The sequence below is a fragment of the Schistocerca gregaria genome, chromosome 1 (genome assembly GCF_023897955.1).
Source record: "Schistocerca gregaria isolate iqSchGreg1 chromosome 1, iqSchGreg1.2, whole genome shotgun sequence".
Lineage (NCBI taxonomy): Eukaryota > Metazoa > Arthropoda > Insecta > Orthoptera > Acrididae > Schistocerca > Schistocerca gregaria.
The window spans coordinates 291,460,463-291,481,216 of record NC_064920.1 but is presented as its reverse complement, the minus strand read 5'-3'; the positions used below and the strand labels follow the sequence as shown (position 1 = coordinate 291,481,216).

Below are 20,754 nucleotides of genomic sequence, written 5' to 3'. Positions count from 1 at the left end.
TGATGAACAAAAATGGACACCAATGGTCCAGGTTGAATTCGATGTTTCCCTAGTTTATACTGTCGTTGTTAATAGACTGCTGGAGACCAGATTGATCATTTGGAGGCTATTGCTTGCCACCTGGGTCGGCACAGCCATCCTAGGTGCCTTCAGACAGCCAGTGCACTTTTCTATAGAATTCTTCTCTGGATAACCAGGAGCCCTAATTTTTATGTAGCGGTCATAGGTTTGTTTCCCGCTTCAGTTCCGCGCGACCGTTTCCCCATACTCCATGAGTTCAGTCCAGTACCCCTTTCCATTCAATGGCTACCCAAAAATTGGTATACATCACTTTTTTGTGAGGTGGGGTGCCTAGTTTCGTGGGGCACTAACGGTTTTGTCTCCCGTGCCAACTTCTTCAGCTCAGGAGCAGTACTCACAGCCAACATCCTCCATTATTGTTGGATATTTTCCTAATCTCCACCCACTGCTAAAACGTTTGCCCTATATGGGTTTTCCTTGCACCGTGGCGGTTATTCCCTGATGTCTGAACACATCACCACGCAGACATAATGAACCACGATATGAAGTAAATAAACACTACAACACAGCATATGAAGCAATAAGTACAAGGCAAAAACCCTTAGGGAAGATGGTACCGCGGTGGGGCCTTGACAGTGTCCACCTGACCGTGAGCACCAAAACATCGTGAAGATCTCAGCAGAAGGGTTGAAACGTCAATCGTGTAGGAGAAACTGAAGAGGAAAATGATGCACCATAACATCCTAGAAGGTTTCACGTCCAAAAACTCTGGGTCTGCCGACTTACATAAACTATCTAGTATAGATAGGAGAATCTAAATGGTAATAGTTAACGTGAATAAACTGAGAAATCAACATAGACTTACAGGAAGTAAGGCATTAAGAAGAGACAGTACCTCATAGAATAACCTGTCTGCAAAGAGCTTAAGTGCACACTGGATTAATGTGGCACATTACACTGAAGGCAGCCCCAGCATCCACCACAGAACAGTAATGTGTGAGACCCGCCAAAAAGCAAATTCTCAGCTGAAAAATTTTATTTCGAAGTAGAAATTCGAAGTGACCTTAGCCAGATATGCAGAAATAAAGAAAAAAAATGTTAACGTTGTGTCTGTTGTTGCGTAAGTTGATGAAATACAGTACAAACATTAGTACATAAATAAACTATTTACTCTGTTTAATTTATAAATACATATATTTTGATCGCTTGATTCTCAGTTTCGCACTGTATGTGATTGAAGCACTTGTTAGCTGTTACAGCCTACAGGCAATTGGTAGTTGTTGCAATATTAGTTGCACCATTCTATGTTCTTGTACTCTCATGGCGAGTCTTACGAGATGTGAGTGGAGTTCGTTATGGGGAACCTTAGATGTGCGAGGGTTACATTATCAGGCAGTGAGTCTAAGTGAATGCGGCGTCCTCTGATGGTGTCCGAAGGGCCAACCATAGGAAGACTGCGAGCCCTGGAGCGAGTGTGCTTCGCAAGGCGCACTGGCGGCTGTTTTCTTCCATCTTCCTTCGCGGAGATGTAAGGAGCGCGTGACACGTCGTATACGATCGATAAAGACACGGTCGATACCCCAGTTCACAAATACAGCTGTGAACTTACAGAGAGGGTTTATAGGAAACGTCATGGTATACTAGTATTGCAAATGGCATAAGAGACGTTGTTCGCAGTGCATAAAGTACGCAGACATCAGCGTGATTCTCGTTGTAACGAATCTGGAGGGAGGAATGTTACAGAGAACGTAACGGCATATGTATGATCATTTATTTTTCCAAAAAATTGTAACAGCAGCGTAAATGTAAAAACCACTGTATGCAATTGTTAAAAGAAAAGAAGAAAATCCTTGAGGTTTATGCTTATGTGCTACTCCATGACTCTGCTGTCAATACCATTATTGTTGGCTTTTGTGTAACTTCTGTGTTTTTTCCAGTAAATGTGTTTTTTCGCATCCAGGGTGTAATTATGAAGTTAATAAAATGTTTTCTTCCCTTTAAAATAATATTTTCATCAGGTTATGGGCCAGTACACGTGTAAAAGCAAACAACATAGTTTAATTAAAACAATGTTTGAAATGAGCCTATGTCTGTAAAGAAACATGACTGCTAGCGGCGATTATAAGGTCAACATTGATACGCTTGAAGGACCCGACGACTGGGCCAAATGGAAATGGCATATTTCTATGGTGCTGCGTTCATATGGACTATAAGATATTATTAACGGTACACGTGAACGTGTAGAGTTGCCGCACGAGGCGACAAGTGCACAAAAAGAAGCGTATGTGGAATGGCACAAGGACGACGCAAAGGCAGCAAGTCTTATAGCAAGTGCTCCAAGTATACCTGTTGCACAACTCGTCTTAAGGTGCAAGAACGCTAAAGAAATCTGGGACAAGTTACGCGCCCGATTTGAAAGTAGCAGTACTCGACGTTTGAATATGTTGATTGAAACATTTTTCCGTGTTAAACGTGATGAAACGGAAAATATTAATGCACATGTGGCCAAACTGCAAAAGTCATTTGTGGACCTGCACGATGAATTAGCAAAACATGAAGAAAATACGCTATCTGAAAGAATGTTAAATGGTCGAATTTTGTCCACACTGGGAAAAGACTACGACAATTTTAAGGATCTCTGGGATACGGTACAGACAGAAAAGCGAAGCTTGAGTTTATTGACTGAAAAACTCTGCACTATTGAACTGCGTGAACAAGACATTAATGGAAGTGCAGATTTTGTCGTTTCTAAAAACAAGAAAACGGCAAACAATTAATCAACAAGTAAAGATGACGAAGTGACAATTAAAACAGAAGTTTCCGTGGAATATATGCTAACAATTAGGTCACTGGGCAGCAGAGTGTCCACAGAACACTCGAGACAGCAATAAAAGAAAAGAGAAGAAGCAGCAATAAAAGAAAAGAGAAGAAGCGAGAAAGTGAACACGCTGCATTTACTTCGTACGCTATGGGTGTGTCTACCAGTAATCACAGCGATCCAAATAAATGGTGTTGCGACAGTGGCGCTACAAGTCATATCACTCCCAACAAACAGTACTTTGTTTCGTATAGTGAATTTGATGCTCCTCAAATAATTTCATTGGGAAAACAAGATGTCAAAATGTGTGCGTGCGGTCAAGGAACAGTTTACATCCAAATTCGACGACACAGTAAATGGTACAATGCTAGAATGGACAATGTTTTGTAAGTCCCAGATGCAAGTGCTAATCTGTTCTCTGTGAGAGCCATTGCCTGCAGAGGATACAGTACTAATTTTAGTTATAATAATGTCTGTGTTCGAAAACAAGTCAGTGGCAATATTGTTATGACAGGTTATGTGAAAAATGGACTTTATGTGTTGAACATGCGTGTTGTCAGAAATGCAAAAACGAATCATGTGAACTTGATGACTTCATCCGAAACATTGCAAGTGTACCATAAAAGATTTGGTCATCAAAATAAACAACATGTGAAGAATATTTTAAAAGGAATGAACCTTTATGTGCAAGATGCCAAGAGTGAATTTTGTGACGGCTGTGCGGTTGGAAAGATGCATAGGCTGCCATTCAAAACACGAACAATACTCTCTACCAGTACTGGTGAAATAATCCACGCGGATGTCAATGGACCAATGGGCACGAAATCTTTTGGAGGTAACCATTATTATGTATGTTTCAAGGACGATTTTAGTAAATTTCGTCAAATTTTCTTTTGAAGACACAAAAGTGAAGTGTATACTGTGCTTAAGCAGTTCTTAAATGAAGCTCGACTAATGGACATGTTGTCAAACAATTTAGATGTGATGGTGGCAAAGAATTTAACAAATAAGAATGTCAGTGAACTGCTTGCAGACAGGGGAATAGAGCTTCTGATTCCTCCTCCTTACACTCCTGAACAAAATGGTGTGGCTGAACGGGAAAATAGGACCATTGTTGAAGCTGCCCGGTCAATGCTAAGTCTGAAAAAATTACCTAAAGGGTTGTGGGAAGAGGCATGTAACACAGCAGTCTACCTAATAAATCGTACTGGAAAATCTTCATGAAAATAAAACCCCTTATGAACTACGGTTTAATCGACCAGTAGAACGACTTGATCATCTCAGAACTTTTGACACAGGCTGTTATGTTCACATCAACAAACAATTCGGTTCCAAGTTTGATAATACGGCAGTTTCTGGACGACTTGTTGGATATGTTAATGACAAAGACGGGTTTAGAGTTTGAATTCCATCTAAGAGAAAAGTGGTGTTGAATCACGATGTGAAATTTAAGCCAGAAATTGTTTGTGATTTACACAGTGATGATGTTGAATTTGAAGTCCCTCAGGAAGAATTTAATGATCCGAATTCATCTAAAGATGACCAACGTAAATCTCGTAGGCTGTACACTTCTGAAGGAAGCCAAACTCAAGAAAAAATTGGCACACTCGATTCTAGAGAAACTCAAGAGTCGAGTGAATCTGATGAAAATAAAGAATTAGCAGAATTTCTAAAAGCAGAAGCTTATGAATCTTCTAATGAAGAGGAACAGAAGAATAAAAGACAGCGAAGAAAACCAACTTGGATGGAAAGTGGTTAATTTTGTATGGCAACAAAAGTTGATGCACTTGAATACAAAGATACAAACCGTTTTTCAAAAATATTGCAGTCAAACGAGAAGGAAGAATGGATGCAAGCTATCAGTGAAGAACCTCAATCACTACAGAAAAACAATACATGGGTGGTGGTTGACCGTCCGAAGAATGCCAAAGTATTGCAAAACCGCTGAGTTCTACGGCAAAAGGTCGCAGTCGATGGAGGTACTCGCTTTAAAGCCAGATTGATTGCAAAAGGCTGTATTCAGAAAGCAGGAATTGATTATGACGACGCCTTTAGTCCTGTAGCACGTTATGACACCGTACGAACTCTGTTGGCTGTAGCTGCTTCAAAGAAAATGCTACTAGAACAATTCGATGCAAGTCAGCTTTTTTGAACGTTGTACTTGAAGATGATATATATATATGGAACAACCAGAAGGTTTCGAAGATGGTACAGGTCGAGTGTGTTTTTTAAAAAAGAGTCTTTATGGGTTGAAGCAAGCGCCACGTTGTTGAGTTCATGAAGAAAGCTGGTTTTTCAAACAGTGATGCAGATCCGTGCCTATATTATCGTAGACAAAATGGATATAGCCTTTATGTGGCAATCTTCGTTGATAATGGCCTGATTGTCGGCAGTAACAAGAAAGACATTGCTGTTTTATGGATGTTTTACAACATGAATTCGAAATAACAACTGGCAGTCTTAACAATTTTCTTGGCATAAAAATAAATCAATATGAAGATGGAGCAATATTGATAAGTCGAGAGAATTACACAGAAGAAATTCTGCAAAGATTTCGAATGGCAGAATGCAATACAATCTCAACTCGTATTGGACGTGAGGACAATAATCAAAACGAAGTTTCGTCGTCTGTACCCTACCGTGAAGCAATTGGTTGTCTCATGTACCTTTCAACAGTAACTCGTCCAGGCATCACTTTCGCAGTCAATAAATCTGCTCGAGCTATGAAGAAACCAACCACTGAAGACTGGAATAGAGTAAAGCGCATTTTCCGGTATTTGAAAGGGACCTTAAACTTTGGAATTGTATATAATAAAAAAGAAGAGTTAAAGATTTACGCTGATGCAGATTTCGCAGGTGATAACCGGACAAGGCGCTCAACAACTGGCATTCTTTCAAAGTAGTCAGATGTTGCAGTGTCATGGACAAGTCAGTTGCAGAAAGTAGTGCCCACATCCACAAGTGAGGCAGAAATAATTACAGCTACTGAAGGAGCGAAAGAGTTAGTTCGGTTACGTCGTCTGCTATCGGAATTAGTGGAAATGTCGGGACAGCCTCCAGTTCTTTACATGGACAATGCTTGTGCATTGAAGTTAGCAAAAGATCCAGAATATCATCGACGTTCTAAACATATAGAGTTACGACATTTCTATATTCGTGAAAGATATCTGAATGGTGAGATTTTCTTGGAACACATTGATGGACACAACCAGTTGGCAGATATTTTGACGAAACTCCTTGAACGAGTTCGATTTAATTTTCTATGTTCAGAAATTGGCATGCAATAGGCAAAACAATAATTTCATGATTTTTTTTTCATTTGGAGGAAGTGTTAAAAGAATAGAAAAAATTCCTTGAGGTTTATGCTTATGTGCTGCTCCATGACTCTGCTGTCAATACCTTTATTCTTGGATTTTGTGTAACTGAAACGTCCCCTTAGAAAAATTATACACGACTGGTCTATGTGAAACGTCCCCTTAGAAAAATTATACACGACTGTGCTTAAACTGACTCACAATATTTTTAGCGCAACGCAATCTGACTTCCAAAAATCCCTACGAAAGAATGGCCCTGACTAACATTAACCTATACGTTTCACAAATCACTTACCTCACAAAAATCTTCTTTACTCAAGCTACTGCAATACAGCGAGCGCCCTACTGCCAGCTAAATAAAAGATTTAAACTACGGAAGGCACTAACTACTGATAGGTATAGTTAGCAAATGCAAGATTTTAATAGAGAACAAACAATGTATTTACCTTAGTAGTCATAATATATATATATATATATATATATATATATATATATATATATATATATATATATATATATATATATATATATATATCACTTCATGACACCAATTCTTACAAATTTCAAAACTCCGCCATCTCTCTCCCCACGTCCACCACTGCTGGCGGCTCACCTCCAACTGCGCAACGCTACGCGCTGTTAGCATCCAGCTGCCGCTGCCCAACACTACAATGGCAGACAACAATGCAAACCAGCCACAGACTGTACACGGCACAGCCAGTGATTTTTATACAGAGCGCTACGTGGCGGCGGCGTTACCAATAAAAAAACCTAAACAGCCTACTTACATAACGTCTGTGTTTTTTTTTCAATAGCTGTGTGTTTTTCGTATCCAGGGTGTAATTATAACGTTAATAAAATGTTTTCTTGCCTTTAAAATAATATTTTTCATCAGCAATCAACTTCAATACCCAAATATTAAGCGAAATATAAATCGGGGATCAGAAAGGTTCTGTATATGGCGTTGCTGCAGCGTATATGCAACGTATCGCGATTCCGATGTGGGTATACAGGGTGGTCCACTGATAATGACCGGGCCAAATATCTCACGAAATAAGCATCAAACAAAAAAACTATAAAGAACGAAACTCGTCTAGCTTGAAGGGGGACACCAGATGGCGCTACGGTTAGCCCGCTAGATGGCGTTACCATAGGTCAAACGGATATCAAATACGTTTTTTTTTAATAGGAACCATTTTTATTACATATTCGTGTAGTACGTAAAGAAATATGAATGTTTTAGTTGGACCACTTTTTTCGCTTTGTGATAGATTGCGCTGTAATAGTCACAAACGTATAAGTGCGAGGCATCACGTAACATTCCGCCAGTGCGGATGGTATTTGCTCCGTGATACATTACCCGTGTTAAAATGGACCGTATACCAATTGCGGAAAAGGTCGATATCGTGTTGATGTAAGACTATTGTGATCAAAATATCCAACGGGCGTGTGCTATGTATGCTGATCGGTATCCTGGACGACATCATCCAAGTGTCCGGATCGTTCGCCGGATAGTTACGTTATTTAAGGAAACTCTAAATGTTCAGCCACATGTGCAACGTCAACCACGACCTGCAACAAATAATGATGCCCAAGTAAGTGTTTTAGCTGCCGTCGCGGCTAATCTGCACATCAGTAGCAGACAAATTGCACGAGAATCGGGAATCTCAAAAACGTCGGTGTTGAGAATGCTACATCAACATCGATTGCACCAGTACCATATTTCTATGCACCAGGAATTGCATGACGACGACTTTGAACGTCGTGTACAGTTCTGCCTCTTTGCACAAGAGAAACTACGGGACGATGACAGATTTTTTGAACGCGTTCTGTTTAGCGACGAATCGTCATTCACCAACAGTGGTAACGTAAACCGGCATAATATGCAGTATTGGTCAACGGAAATTCCACAATGGCTGCGACAAGTGGAATATCAGCGCCTTGGCGGGTTAATGTATGGTGCGACATTATGGGAGGAAGAATAATTGGCTCCCATTTTATGGATGGCAATCTAAATTGACTAATGTATGCTGATTTCCTACGTAATGTTCTACCGATGTTACTACAAGATGTTTTTACTGCATGACAGAATGACTATGTACTTCCAACATGATGGATGTCCGGCACATAGCTCCCGTGCGATTGAAACGGTATTGAATAGCATTTATCATGACAGGTGGATTGGTCGTCGAAGCACCACACCGAAGCATGTTCACCGGATCTGACGTCCCGGGATTTATTTCTGTGGGGAAAGTTGAAGGATATTTGCTATCGTGGTCCACCGACAACACCTGACAACATGCGTCAGCGCATTGTCAATGCATGTGCGAACATTACGGAAGACGAACTACTCGCTGTTGAGAGGAATGTCGTTACACGTATTGCCAAATGCATTGAAGCTGACGGACATCATTTTGAGCATTTATTGCATTAATGTGATTTACAGGTAATCACGCTGTAACAGCATGCGTTCTCAGAAATGATAGGTTCACAAAGGTACATGTATCACATTGGAACAACCGAAATAAAATGTTCAAACGTACCTACGTTCTGCATTTTAATTTAAAAAACCTACCTATTACAACTGTTCGCCTAAAATTGTGAGCCATATGTTTGTGACTATTACACCACCATCTATCACAAAGCGAAAAAAGTGGTCCAACTAAAACATTCATATTTCCTTACGTACTACACGAATATGTAATAAAAAGTGGGGGTTCCTATTTAAAAAAACGCAGTCGATATCCGTTTGACCTATGGCAGCGCCATCTTGGGGGCAACCATAACACCATCAGGCTTCCCCCTTCAAGCAAGATAAGTTTCGTTCTTTGTAGTTTTTTCTTTTGACGCTTACTTCGTGAGATATTTGGCCCAGTCACGATCACTGGACCACCTTGTATAAGCAACTACATTTAGCCGAGGAATTAGTGTAGCATTTGTGTTTCCAACGTGCATGCGGAAACGTAATCTATGGCGACGTTCGTTGCGTCCAAACAGGACCAACCTGCTGTTACTCTTACTTACCGAAGGACAAACATCGGTGCACATCCACCGGATAACGAAAAATGTGTATGGGGCAGCATGTCTGTCGAAAACCACCCTTGTGGGATGGTGCGACAAGTCCGTGCAAGGCGCCGGTCTATCAGGGAAACCAGTCTCATCCAAGTGGGAAACGCTAAAGCACTTGCACAATAGTACTGGTAACTCCGCATGTCATCATCATGCCTTTGCTCCTTTAAAAAACACCTTGAAGATTCCTGTCGGACGTAGTTGTGCAGCACTCAGTTATGGACATCCTCGAACATCAAAACACGGCGATTTACCAAACTGGGATCCTTAGCCTGATGCTTCGGTGCTATATTTGCTTCAATGCTCCTGGCGATTTTGCTTAACTGGCATACTGATTCAGAACTGAACGGACTTTGAACAGAAACTTTTTGGTCGTCCCTGATACACTAACGTAACAAAAGTCATTGGGTACCTCCTAATAGGTGGCGGACCTCCATTTTCCCAGCGTAGTGCAGCTACCCGAAGTGGCAGGGACTCATTAAGTAGTTGGAAGGCCACTGTAAAAATATTGAACCATGCTGCCTGCATAGCGTCCATAATTGCGAAAGTATTTTATGCACGAACTGACCGTCCCATTACGTTCTATAAAAGATCGATAGGATTCAGTCGGGCGATCTGGGTGGCCATATCGTTTCCTCCAGTTGCACAGGCTGTTCTTCAAACCAGTCGTGCACAGTTGTGATCCGGTGACATGGCACATTGTCATATATAAAATTTCCGTCGTTGAATGTCTGAGAATGGTCCCCAAGCGGCCGAACATAACCATTTCCAGTCAATGATCGTTTCAGTAGGACAGAGGACCCAGTCCAGTCCACGTAAACACAACCTACATCATTATGGAGCCACCATCAGCATGCATAGTGCCTTGTTGACAACTTGGGTCCATTGCTTCGTGGAGTCTGCACCACACCTCGAACCCTACCATCAGCTCTTACCAACTGAAATCGGGTCACATCGGCCATGGTTTTCCAGTCGTCTAGGTTCCAGCTGTCGTGGTCATGAGCGCAGGAGAAGCGCTGCTTCCGATGTCGTTTCTGAAAGGATTTGTATGTAGTGTAGCCATGTAGGGAAGTGAAACATGGACGATAAATAGTTTGGACAAGAAGAGAGTAGAAGCTTTCGAAATGTGGTGCTGCAGAAGAATGCTGAAGATTAGATGGGTAGATCACATAACTAATGAGGAGGTACTGAACAGAATTGGAGAGAAGAGAAATTTGTGGCACAACTTGACTAGAAGAAGGGACCGGTTGGTAGGTCATGTTCTGAGGCGTCAAGGGATCACCAATTTAGTATTGGAGGGCAGCGTAGGGTAAAAATCGTAGAGGGAGACCAAGAGATCAATACACTAAACAGATTCAGAAGGATGTAGGTTGCAGTAGATACTGGGAGATGAAGAAGCTTGCACAGCATAGAGTAGCATGGAGAGCTGCATCAAACCAGTCTCAGGACAGAAGATCACAACAACAACAACTATTGTATTTCTTATGTATAGTCACTTATTCTGAGGATCTGCTCACTTCCTCCCGAACTGGACTGCAGTATCGCAGTGTATTGGCAACGGCGCCACAGCCCTCGTTCACATTTCCTCATATTCACCAGTCACCGAACAGTACCATATTCTGTTGTGTCAGCTGTCAACCCATGAATTGATCCGGGGCAGGATCCCACTTCTGAAAGCTCCACCAAGTTGATAGCCATCACGTTAATTTATGCACGTGTCCATTTTTGACTGCCTATATTAATACTGTGTAGTACCTTCTTTTATGTAATATTCCTATATGAATAACAACAATAACAATAATAATAATAATAATAACAAAAAGTAGCACAATAACTTTAACACTGTGTAGTATTAATACTGTGTAGTACTTTCTTTTATGTAGTATTCCTATATGAATAACAACAATAACAATAATAATAATAACAATAACAAAAAGTAGAACAGTAACTTTAACACCAAATTTGGGACATTACAGGCAGAATGCCAGTTCCGAGAGTGAGTGCATACTGCCTGTCCAAAAGTGCACTGATAATGTTTACCAAGGTCTTGAGAATGGAAATGAAGGAATGGTCCGTCTCTGTCTGCACTGTGGAACCTCCTCTTTGTCAGTAAGTATATTACGGTACGTACAACACTCAAGTTTCTCGTACGTTGTAGAGTAAACTATGTGTACAGAGTTGATTGTATTAATTTACTAGTGAAAAATGAACAGTACTCCCTAATGCAACGGTCTCACATGCTTGGAGTTTTATTCGGTAATGAGCAGCAGGCACTTATCCGATCATTAAAAAGGCGAAAATGCCCCTGTTTAGAAGACTCTAACTGAAAAGTGAGGTACCAGCTACGTTCATTCTACCTTCCTCAACACCTTCAAAAATTTTCCCAAAACGTTTGCCACGCAAACTTATCTGCGCTCTTTTCTACACGCAGTTCACCTCTCACTTCCACAAACTCACCTGTCTCTCACTTACGAGTGAGTCAAATGAAAACCTTAAACTTGTAATAACAAATCGAAATTTCGCGTCGTTATCCTGTAAGTTGGTAAGCGTGCTACAAACAGCGTGCAGAATGGCCTGTAGTTGGCAGCATAGTGTAGCTGCACACGCAGTATCAGTATAAAGATGGCCGCCCCTCTTGCGACTTGCACCAGGGAAGAACAGCGTTTTGTTATTCGGTTTTTGCGTAGTGAAGATGTGAAACCTATTGAAATTCGTCGACGTATGGAGGTTCAGTACGGTGATGCATGTCTGTCACAGCAGCAAGTTTACGAATGGAGTAGTAAGTTCGCAAATGGTGTGACTTCAGTGGAAGATGCTCCTTGTCCAGGTCAGGCACAACGAGTTGTGATTACACAAAACATTGTAGCAGTTGAAGCCATAGTGAAGGAAAACTGCCGAGTGACGCTGAATGACATTGCAACATGTTTACAGCTTAGTCATTGGTCAGCACACCACATTGTGCATGATGTGCTCCAGTTTCACAAAGTGTCTGCAAAATGGGTGCCACAGCAGCTGACTCCTGAAATGAGAGAACGACGTGTTGATGTTTGTGAAGAACTACTTCGGCGCTTTGAACGAGAAGGTGATGGCTTCATTGCAAGAATGGTTACTGGGGACGAAACCTGGGTTCACTTCCACCAACCGGAAACGAATAGAGAGAGCAAGGAATGGCACCATTCCTCATCACCAAAATCAAATAAGTTTCGAACAGAACCATCAGCAGGGAAGTTTATGCTGACTCTTTTTTGGGACGAAAAAGGCGTCATTTTGGAGCATTACGTGCCTAGAATGGACCACAGTCAACAGTGCATCATACACCTAAAAAATAATCTGCGGCCCGCAGTCAAATCAAAGCCACGTGTATTGCTGTCAGCAGGTGTCCTTTTGCAATATGACAATGCAAGGCCCCACAACACCCATACAACAGTTGCAACAATCACAGACATGCATTTTGCGTGCCTTCCTCATCCACCATACTCACCAGACCTTGCTCCAAATGATTTCCATATGTTTGGATCACTCAAAGACGCAATGGGAGGAATGAAGTTCCGTTCTGATGAAGAGGTACGCCACGCGGTGCATGAGTGGTTGTGCAGACTACCAAAAGAATATCTTTGTAAAGGAATATATGCACTTTGTAAGCGCTGGAGGACTTGCATTGAACGTGGGGAGAGTATGTTGACATGTGATACAGCTTTGTACCACTTCCGCACAATAAATAATATTAAAAAAATTAAAGGTTTTCATTTGATTCACCCTCGTACATCCACTGGGCCATCCACTCCCACTTGCCCATTTCCACTCACTCATTCAGCCCAGCTCTTTGTCATTGTCTCTTTGTACCTCTCTGTCATTGTCTTCCACCTCAGAGCCACGGCCTCCTTCTTCCTGTCCCACTACTACTGTCACCTCTCACTGACATTCCAACTTGCTCTCTCTTACTGCTACTATCTCATTGGATCCCTCCCACTGCTGCTGTCTTTTCTCACTATTACCTTCTCTCTTCCTCGTCGTCATTGTCATAGACTCTGCTTCTCATTATCACTGGCTCTCACCTACTTGCACTTCCTCCTTCCTTCTGTTTCTGTCCCATTGACAGTGTGTCCTTTACTCTTTTCGTAGCGCTGTTACGTCGCTGTCAACTATGTTTCGCTAATACTGTGTCCTTCTCTTCCTCTGATACTGCCATTGTCTGCTTCGCTCTTTCTATACCACAACCACTGTCTACTATCGTCCAATTTTTTTTTAATTTTCTGTCTCTTTCCCACTGTCTCTGTCTCCTTATCTCTTAGGAAAAACCTTGAATATGTTCACATGGCAAAATTATTAGGAAAATTTTTAAAGGTGCTGAGGAAGGTAGAATGAGGCAGCTGGTGTCCACTTTTGAGTCAGTGTCGTTTAAACAGTAGCACATTGCCTTCTTTTCGCTGCCACACTCGGGCGTGTCACTCATATGTAAATAATTTTATGGGTAGATAAAATTGTTGGTAGTACTCAGGTGAAATTGAAACAACACAAAACTAATTTTACATCTCAAACGGAATTTTACGTGCACAAATTTTTGCTAGAGAGATCTTAAAATATATCGAAAAAATTACACCCATTTCGTGTGCATAACAATATTGAAATCTGCGACTCGGTTTTGGTCATCAAATACCAAGTTTTGGGGTGTTTCTAGATAACAGATAAAAATTTTTGAAAACGGGGAGATGGTGCTTTTAGACAAATTCCCCGAGAACATGTCTCATACCGGATCTTACACGCGTATTTTACGAGTGGAAGTAGAGTAACATTGAACCTCTGTATCTCGGAAAAGATGAAGATACAAAAAATATTTCAGAGTTCATGAAAATGAGGAATACATCGTAACAATTTCCAGTAATTACTGTGCATAGCCGTCTTGGAATCCGCGACTCTATTTTGGTACGAAAAATTGGAACAGAAAACCTCTTTTTAAGGGTCTTTCGAAGGACCCCTTAAGGTCCACCGTAGACTACAAAAAATACAAAAAGAACCAACCGATTTGATTCATTTGCCTAAGCGGGAGGAAGTATGTAATATTCATGCTTTGACCCTGTATTGTAAGAGTGACAATAAAGCGATCCTTCTGTTGGATATACGAAGGGCTATCCAAAACGACCCCACCTTTCTATCGTCAACAGAGACCGAGGTATGAGGTCTGGGAAAATGTCGTTTCTATGTGACGAAAAATATTATTTTAAAGGCAAGAAAACATTTTATTAACTTTATAATTGCGCCCTGCATACGAAAAAACACATTTGCTGAAAAAAACACGGAAGTTACATACAAACCAAGAATAAAGATATTGACAGCAAAGTCATGGAGCAGCACATAAACATAGACCTCAAGGAATTTTTTTTCTTTTCTTTTATCACTTCCTACAAAAGAAAAATAATCATGAAACTATTGCTGCAACTGACTTGTCCATGACACTGCACCACCTGAGTACTTTGCAAGAATTCCAGTTGTTGAGCGCCTTGTCCGGTTATCACCAGCGAAATCTGCATCAGCGTAAATCTTTAACTCTTCTTCGCTTTGCAATACTTTGGCTTTCTTTAGACGGTCAACCAGCACCCAGGTATTGTTTTTCTTTAGTGATTGAGGATCTTCACTGACAGCTTGCATCCATTCTTCCTTCTCGTTTGACTACAATATTTCTGAAAAACGGTTTGGATCTTTGTATTCAAGTGCATCAACTTTTGTTGCCATACAAAATTCACCACTTTCCATCCAAGTTGGTTTTCTTCGTTGTCTTTTATTCTTCTGTTTCTCTTCATTAGAAGATTCATAAGCTTCTGCTTTTAGAAATTCTGCTAATTCTTTATTTTCATCAGATTCACTCGACTCTTGACTTTCTCTAGAATCGAGTGTGCCAATTTTTTCTTGTGTTTGGCTTCGTTCAGAAGTGTACAGCCCACGAGATTTACGTTGGTCCTTTTTAGATGAATTCGGATCATTAAATTCTTCCTCAGGGACTTCAAATTCAACATCATCACTGTGTAAATCACAAACAATTTCTGGCTTAAATTTCACATCGTGATTCAACACCACTTTTCTCTTAGATGGAATTCAAACTCTAAACCCGTCTTTGTCATTAACATATCCAACAAGTCGTCCAGAAACTGCCATATTATCAAACTTGGAACCGAATTGTTTGTTGATGTGAACATAACAGCCTGTGTCAAAAGTTCTGAGATGATCAAGTCGTTCTACTGGTCGATTAAACCGTAGTTCATAAGGGGTTTTTATTTTCAACTGAAGATTTTCCAGTACGATTTATTAGGTAGACTGCTGTGTTACATGCCTCTGCCCACAACCCTTTAGGTAATTTTTTCAGATTTAGCATTAACCGGGCATCTTCAACAATGGTTCTATTTTCCCGTTCAGCCACACCATTTTGTTCAGGAGTGTAAGGAGGAGGATTCAGAAGCTCTATTCCCCTGTCTGCAAGCAGTTCACTGACATTCTTATTTGTTAAATTCTTTGCCACCATCACATCTAAATTGTTTGACAACATGTCCATTAGTTCGTGCTTCACTTAAGAACTGCTTAAGCACAGTATACACTTCACTTTTGTGTCTTCAAAAGAAAATTTGACGAAATTTACTAAAATCGTCCTTGAAACATACATAATAATGGTTACCTCCAAAAGATTTCGTGCCCATTGGTCCATTGACATCCGCGTAGATTAATTCATCAGTACTGGAAGAGCGTATTGTTCGTGTTTTGAATGGCAGCCTATGCATCTTTCCAACCGCACAGCCGTCACAAAACTCACTCTTGGCATCTTCCACATTAATGTTCATTCCTTTTAAAATATTCTTCACATGTTGTTTATTTTGATGACCAAACCTTTCGTGGTACACTTGCAAAGTTTCGGATGAAGTCATCAGGTTCACATGATTCGTTTTTGCATTTCTGACAACACGCATGTTCAACACATAAAGTCCATTTTTCACATAACCTGTCATAACAATATTGCCACTGACTTGTTTTCGAACACAGACATTATTATAACTAAAATTAGTACTGTATCCTCTGCAGGCAATGGCTCTCACAGACAACAGATTAGCACTTGCATCAGGGACGTACAAAACATCGTCTATTCTAGCATTGTACCATTTACTGTTTCGTCGAATTTGGATGTAAACTGTTCCTTGACCGCACGCACACATTTTGACATCTTGTTTTCCCAATGAAATTATTTGAGGAGCATCAAATTCACTATACGAAACAAAGTACTGTTTGTTGGGAGTGATATGACTTGTAGCGCCACTGTCGCAACACCATTTATTTGGATCGCTGTGATTACTGGTAGACACACCCATAGCGTACGAAGTAAATGCAGCGTGTTCACTTTCTCGCTTCTTCTCTTTTCTTTTATTGCTGCTTCTTCTCTTTTCTTTTATTGCTGTCTCGAGTGTTCTGTGGACACTCTGCTGCCCAGTGACCTAATTGTTTGCATATATTCCACGGAAACTTCTGTTTTAATTGTCACTTCGTCATCTTTACTTGTTGATTAATTGTTTGCCGTTTTCTTGTTTTTAGAAACGACAAAATCTGCACTTCCATTAATGTCTTGTTCACGCAGTTCAATAGTACAGAGTTTTTCAGTCAATAAACTCAAGCTTCGCTTTTCTGTCGGTACCGTATCCCAGAGATCCTTAAAATTGTCGTAGTCTTTTCCCAGTGTGGACAAAATTCGACCATTTAACATTCTTTCAGATAGCGTATTTTCTTCATGTTTCGCTAATTCATCGTTCAGGTCCACAAATAACTTTTGCAGTTTGGCCACATGTGCACTAATATTTTCCTTTTCATCACGTTTAACACGGAAAAATGTTTCAATCAACATATTCAAACGTCGAGTACTGCTACGTTCAAATCGGGCGCGTAACTTGTCCCAGATTTCTTTAGCGTTCTTGCACGTTAAGACGAGTTCTGCAACAGGTTTACTTAGTAGTGCACTTGCTATAAGACTTGCTGGCTTTGCGTCGTTCTTGTGCCATTCCACATACGCTTCTTTTTGTGCACTTGTCGCCTCGTGCGGCAACTCTACACGTTCGCGCGTACCGTTAATAATATCTTCTAGTCTATATGAACGCAGCTCCATAGAAATACGCCATTTCCATGTGGCAAAGTCGTCGGGTCCTTCAAGCGTATCAATGCTGACCTCATAATCGCAGCTAGCAGTTATGTTTCTTTACAGACATAGGCTCATTTCAAATATTGTTTTAATGAAACTGTGTTGTTTGCCTTTACACGTGTACTGGGCCCATAACCTGATGAAAAATATTATTTTAAAGGCAAGAAAACATTTTATTAACTTCATAATTACACCCTGGATACGAAAAAACACATTTCCTGGAAAAAAACACAGAAGTTACATACAAGCCAAGAATAAAGATATTGACAGCAGAGTCATGGAGCAGCACATAAACAAATACCTCAAGGATTTTTTTTTAACACTATGTGTGGCGTTTTGGATTTTTTTTCTTTTAACACTATGTGTGACGTTTTGGAACATATTAGGTACCACATGTTGTCGCATGCGTACCGCTAAAGGTTATACGCTTTATGGGGTCGCAATCACGAAGCCACATGCCTATGGATAGATTAGCCAGGACAACTATTTCATTATACTGTGTAGCTTTCTCTAGATATATGCAATCACGCAGTCGTTCGCAGCAACGATAATAGAGCTGCCGAACGTCATCTTGGCCGCCTTCTCCTGTAGTCGTACTTCTTCCAGTTATTTTGGACGTAATGTGTAACGTTCAATGATGGACAGTTCCTATGCTATTACTCGCGAAGGATGTTAACAGGCATCTCATTTTGCTGTGAATGAAATCTCTTTCGTCCTGAAAAATATAAGCAGCGTTGATTAAATATAGCAAAATGAAACTGTGTGCCAGACCGACATTGGTGTCCGGATACTCCACAGATAGTGAAGACGGTGTCAGAAGCGCATCATTCAACTAGGACAGAGAGAGTGCTCACTGCATGGCGAATATGTGAAGTGCCGCCGTGGAGTATTCTCCAGATGGCGGGCTCTTTGAAACACACACAGAAGTGACAAAAGTCAGTGGACACTTCCTAGCATCGTGTCGTGCCTCCTTTTGCCCGGAGTAGTGCAGTAACTACGTGGCGTGGACTCAGCGAGTCGTCGGATGTCTCCTGCAGAATATTTGAAATGTCCCCTTAGAAAAATTAATGAATTACTGTGCTGATAAGCCTCTTACGTTATTTGATTTTCAAACAGCTGAGCAGAACTGAACGTACTCAGACATTTCTCTCTTTACTTATTCTGATCAACACTAAACTGACACACAATATTTTTAGCGCAACGCAATCTGACTTTCAACAGTCCCTACAAAAGAATGGCCCTGACTAACAATAACCTATAACTTTCATGAATCACTTACCCCACAAAAATCTTCGTTACTCGAACTATTGCAATACACCGAGCGCCAACACTGCCAGCTAAATAAAAGATTCTAACTACTGAAAACACTAACGACTGATAGGCATAGTTAGCAAATGAAAGATTTTGATAGAGAACGAACAATGTATTTATCTTAATAATGTTCAAAAGTCATCATATATATATTTCATGATATCCAATATTACAAATTTACTCTTTCTGATGGACACACGTCCAGATCGTCCGCTCTCTAAATTCTGCCATCTCTCCCTCCACATCCACCACTGCTGGCGGCTCACCTCCAACTGCGCAATGCTACGCGCTTTTCACATCCAACTGCCCAACACTATAATAGCAAATATTCCAACAATGCAAACCAGCCTCACACTTCACACAGCACAGTCAGTGATTTTCATATAGAGCGCTACGAGGCGTCACCAACATATAAACCTAAACAGCCTATTTACATATTGTGTAATGTTGCGCCTATAGCCCTCCGTAATTACGAAAGTGCTGCAGGTGCAGTGTTTCGTGCACTAACATCCCATAAATGTTGGATGGGACTCATGCCAGGCGATCAGGGTGACCAAATCATTCGCTGTAATTGTCCAGAATGTAGTTCAAAGAAGTCACGAACAACTATGGCCCAGTGACATAGTGCATTATCATCTATAAAAATTCCGTCGTTGTTTGGGATCACTAAGTCCTTGAATGGTTGCGAATCGTTTCCAAGTAGTCGAACATAAACCTTTTCAGTCAATGATCGTTCCAGTTGAACTAGAGGATCAAGTCCATTCCATGTATACAAAGCACACACCATTACGGAGCCACCACGAGCTTGCACAGTGCATTGTTGACAACTTCGGTCCTTGATCGTGGGGTCTGCGCGACATTCGAATCTTACCATCAGCTCTTATCAACTTAAATTGGTGCTCATGTGGCCAGAGCAGGGTTTTCCAGTCTTCTCTGAATCAGAGGCTCAGACGGTTCTGCGACCTTGTAGGCTGCAGGTCCCTTGACTTGCACCAAAGGGTGGTTGGGTTTGGGGTTCCGCTGAATAGATCAGGTGTCCACAATACGCAGGAGGCGGCTACACGGCTAGCAGGGGCTGTGTGGCGTGGACTGGGAGGTTTTTTAGGTTAGAGGGTCCCGGGAAAACACAAGAAGGACTTCAGCCACAAAAGGTGCAGGCCGAACGCAGCAAGAACGTAGATACAGGAACCATCGATATAACAGTTGTAAATTGTCGTAGCTGTCTTGGAAAAGTACCAAAGCTCCAAGCGCTAATTAAAAACAGTGATGCTCAAATCGTTACAGGCACGGAAAGCTGGCTAAAGCCGGAGATAAGCCCAGCCGAAATTTTGGTGAAGAACCTAGTGGTGTTCCGAAAGGATAGGCTAAACACGGTTTTCGGTGGCGTGTTTGTTGCTGTCAGAAGTAGTTTATCTTGTCGCAAATTTGTTGTAGATAGCGAATTTTTTGTTGATACTTCTCGTGAGTTAGTATGGGCAGAGGTCACTGATGGCAATCGGAATAAAATAAAAATTGGATCCTTTTCCGACGTCCCAATTCAGATGATACAGTTGCTGAAAGGTTCAAAGAACACTTGAGTTTGATTACAAACACGTACCCAACTCATATGATTGTAGCTGGTGGTGACTTTAATTTACCCTAGCCATGTTGGCGAAAATACATGTTTAATTATGGAGGTACGCATGAAATATCACCCGAAATTGTGCTAAACGCATTCTCTGAAAATTATTTCGAGTAGTTAGTTCATGAGCCCACGCGAATAGTAAACGGTTGTGAAAACACACTTGACATCTTAGCAACAAACAATCCTAAGTTAATAACGAGCATCAAAACGGATACAGGGATTAGTGAACACAGGGTTGTCGTAGCGATACTGTGTATTGTAGACCCCAAATCCTCCAAAAATAAATAAAAAATATACCTATTCAAAAAAGCAGATAAAAATTCACTTGACGCCTTCCTGAGAGACAAACTCCACTCCTTCCAAATAAATGATATAAGTGCAGACCAGATGTGGCTTGAATTCAGAGAAATAGAATCGCGAGCAATTGAGA

At 41.0% G+C, this 20,754-nt stretch overlaps 1 protein-coding gene across 4 annotated transcripts in view; it reads left to right on the top strand.

The window, feature by feature from the left end:
- The window catches only part of LOC126341510 (estradiol 17-beta-dehydrogenase 2-like), a 172,401-nt gene that overhangs the window by 87,216 nt on the left and 64,431 nt on the right, over positions 1–20,754 (top strand). For all 4 annotated transcript variants that reach the window (XM_050001779.1, XM_050001778.1, XM_050001781.1 and 1 more), the window contains one exon: positions 11,199–11,331. In XM_050001779.1, coding sequence (XP_049857736.1) covers positions 11,199–11,331 — 133 coding nt within the window. The remainder of the gene's footprint in view (positions 1–11,198; positions 11,332–20,754) is intronic.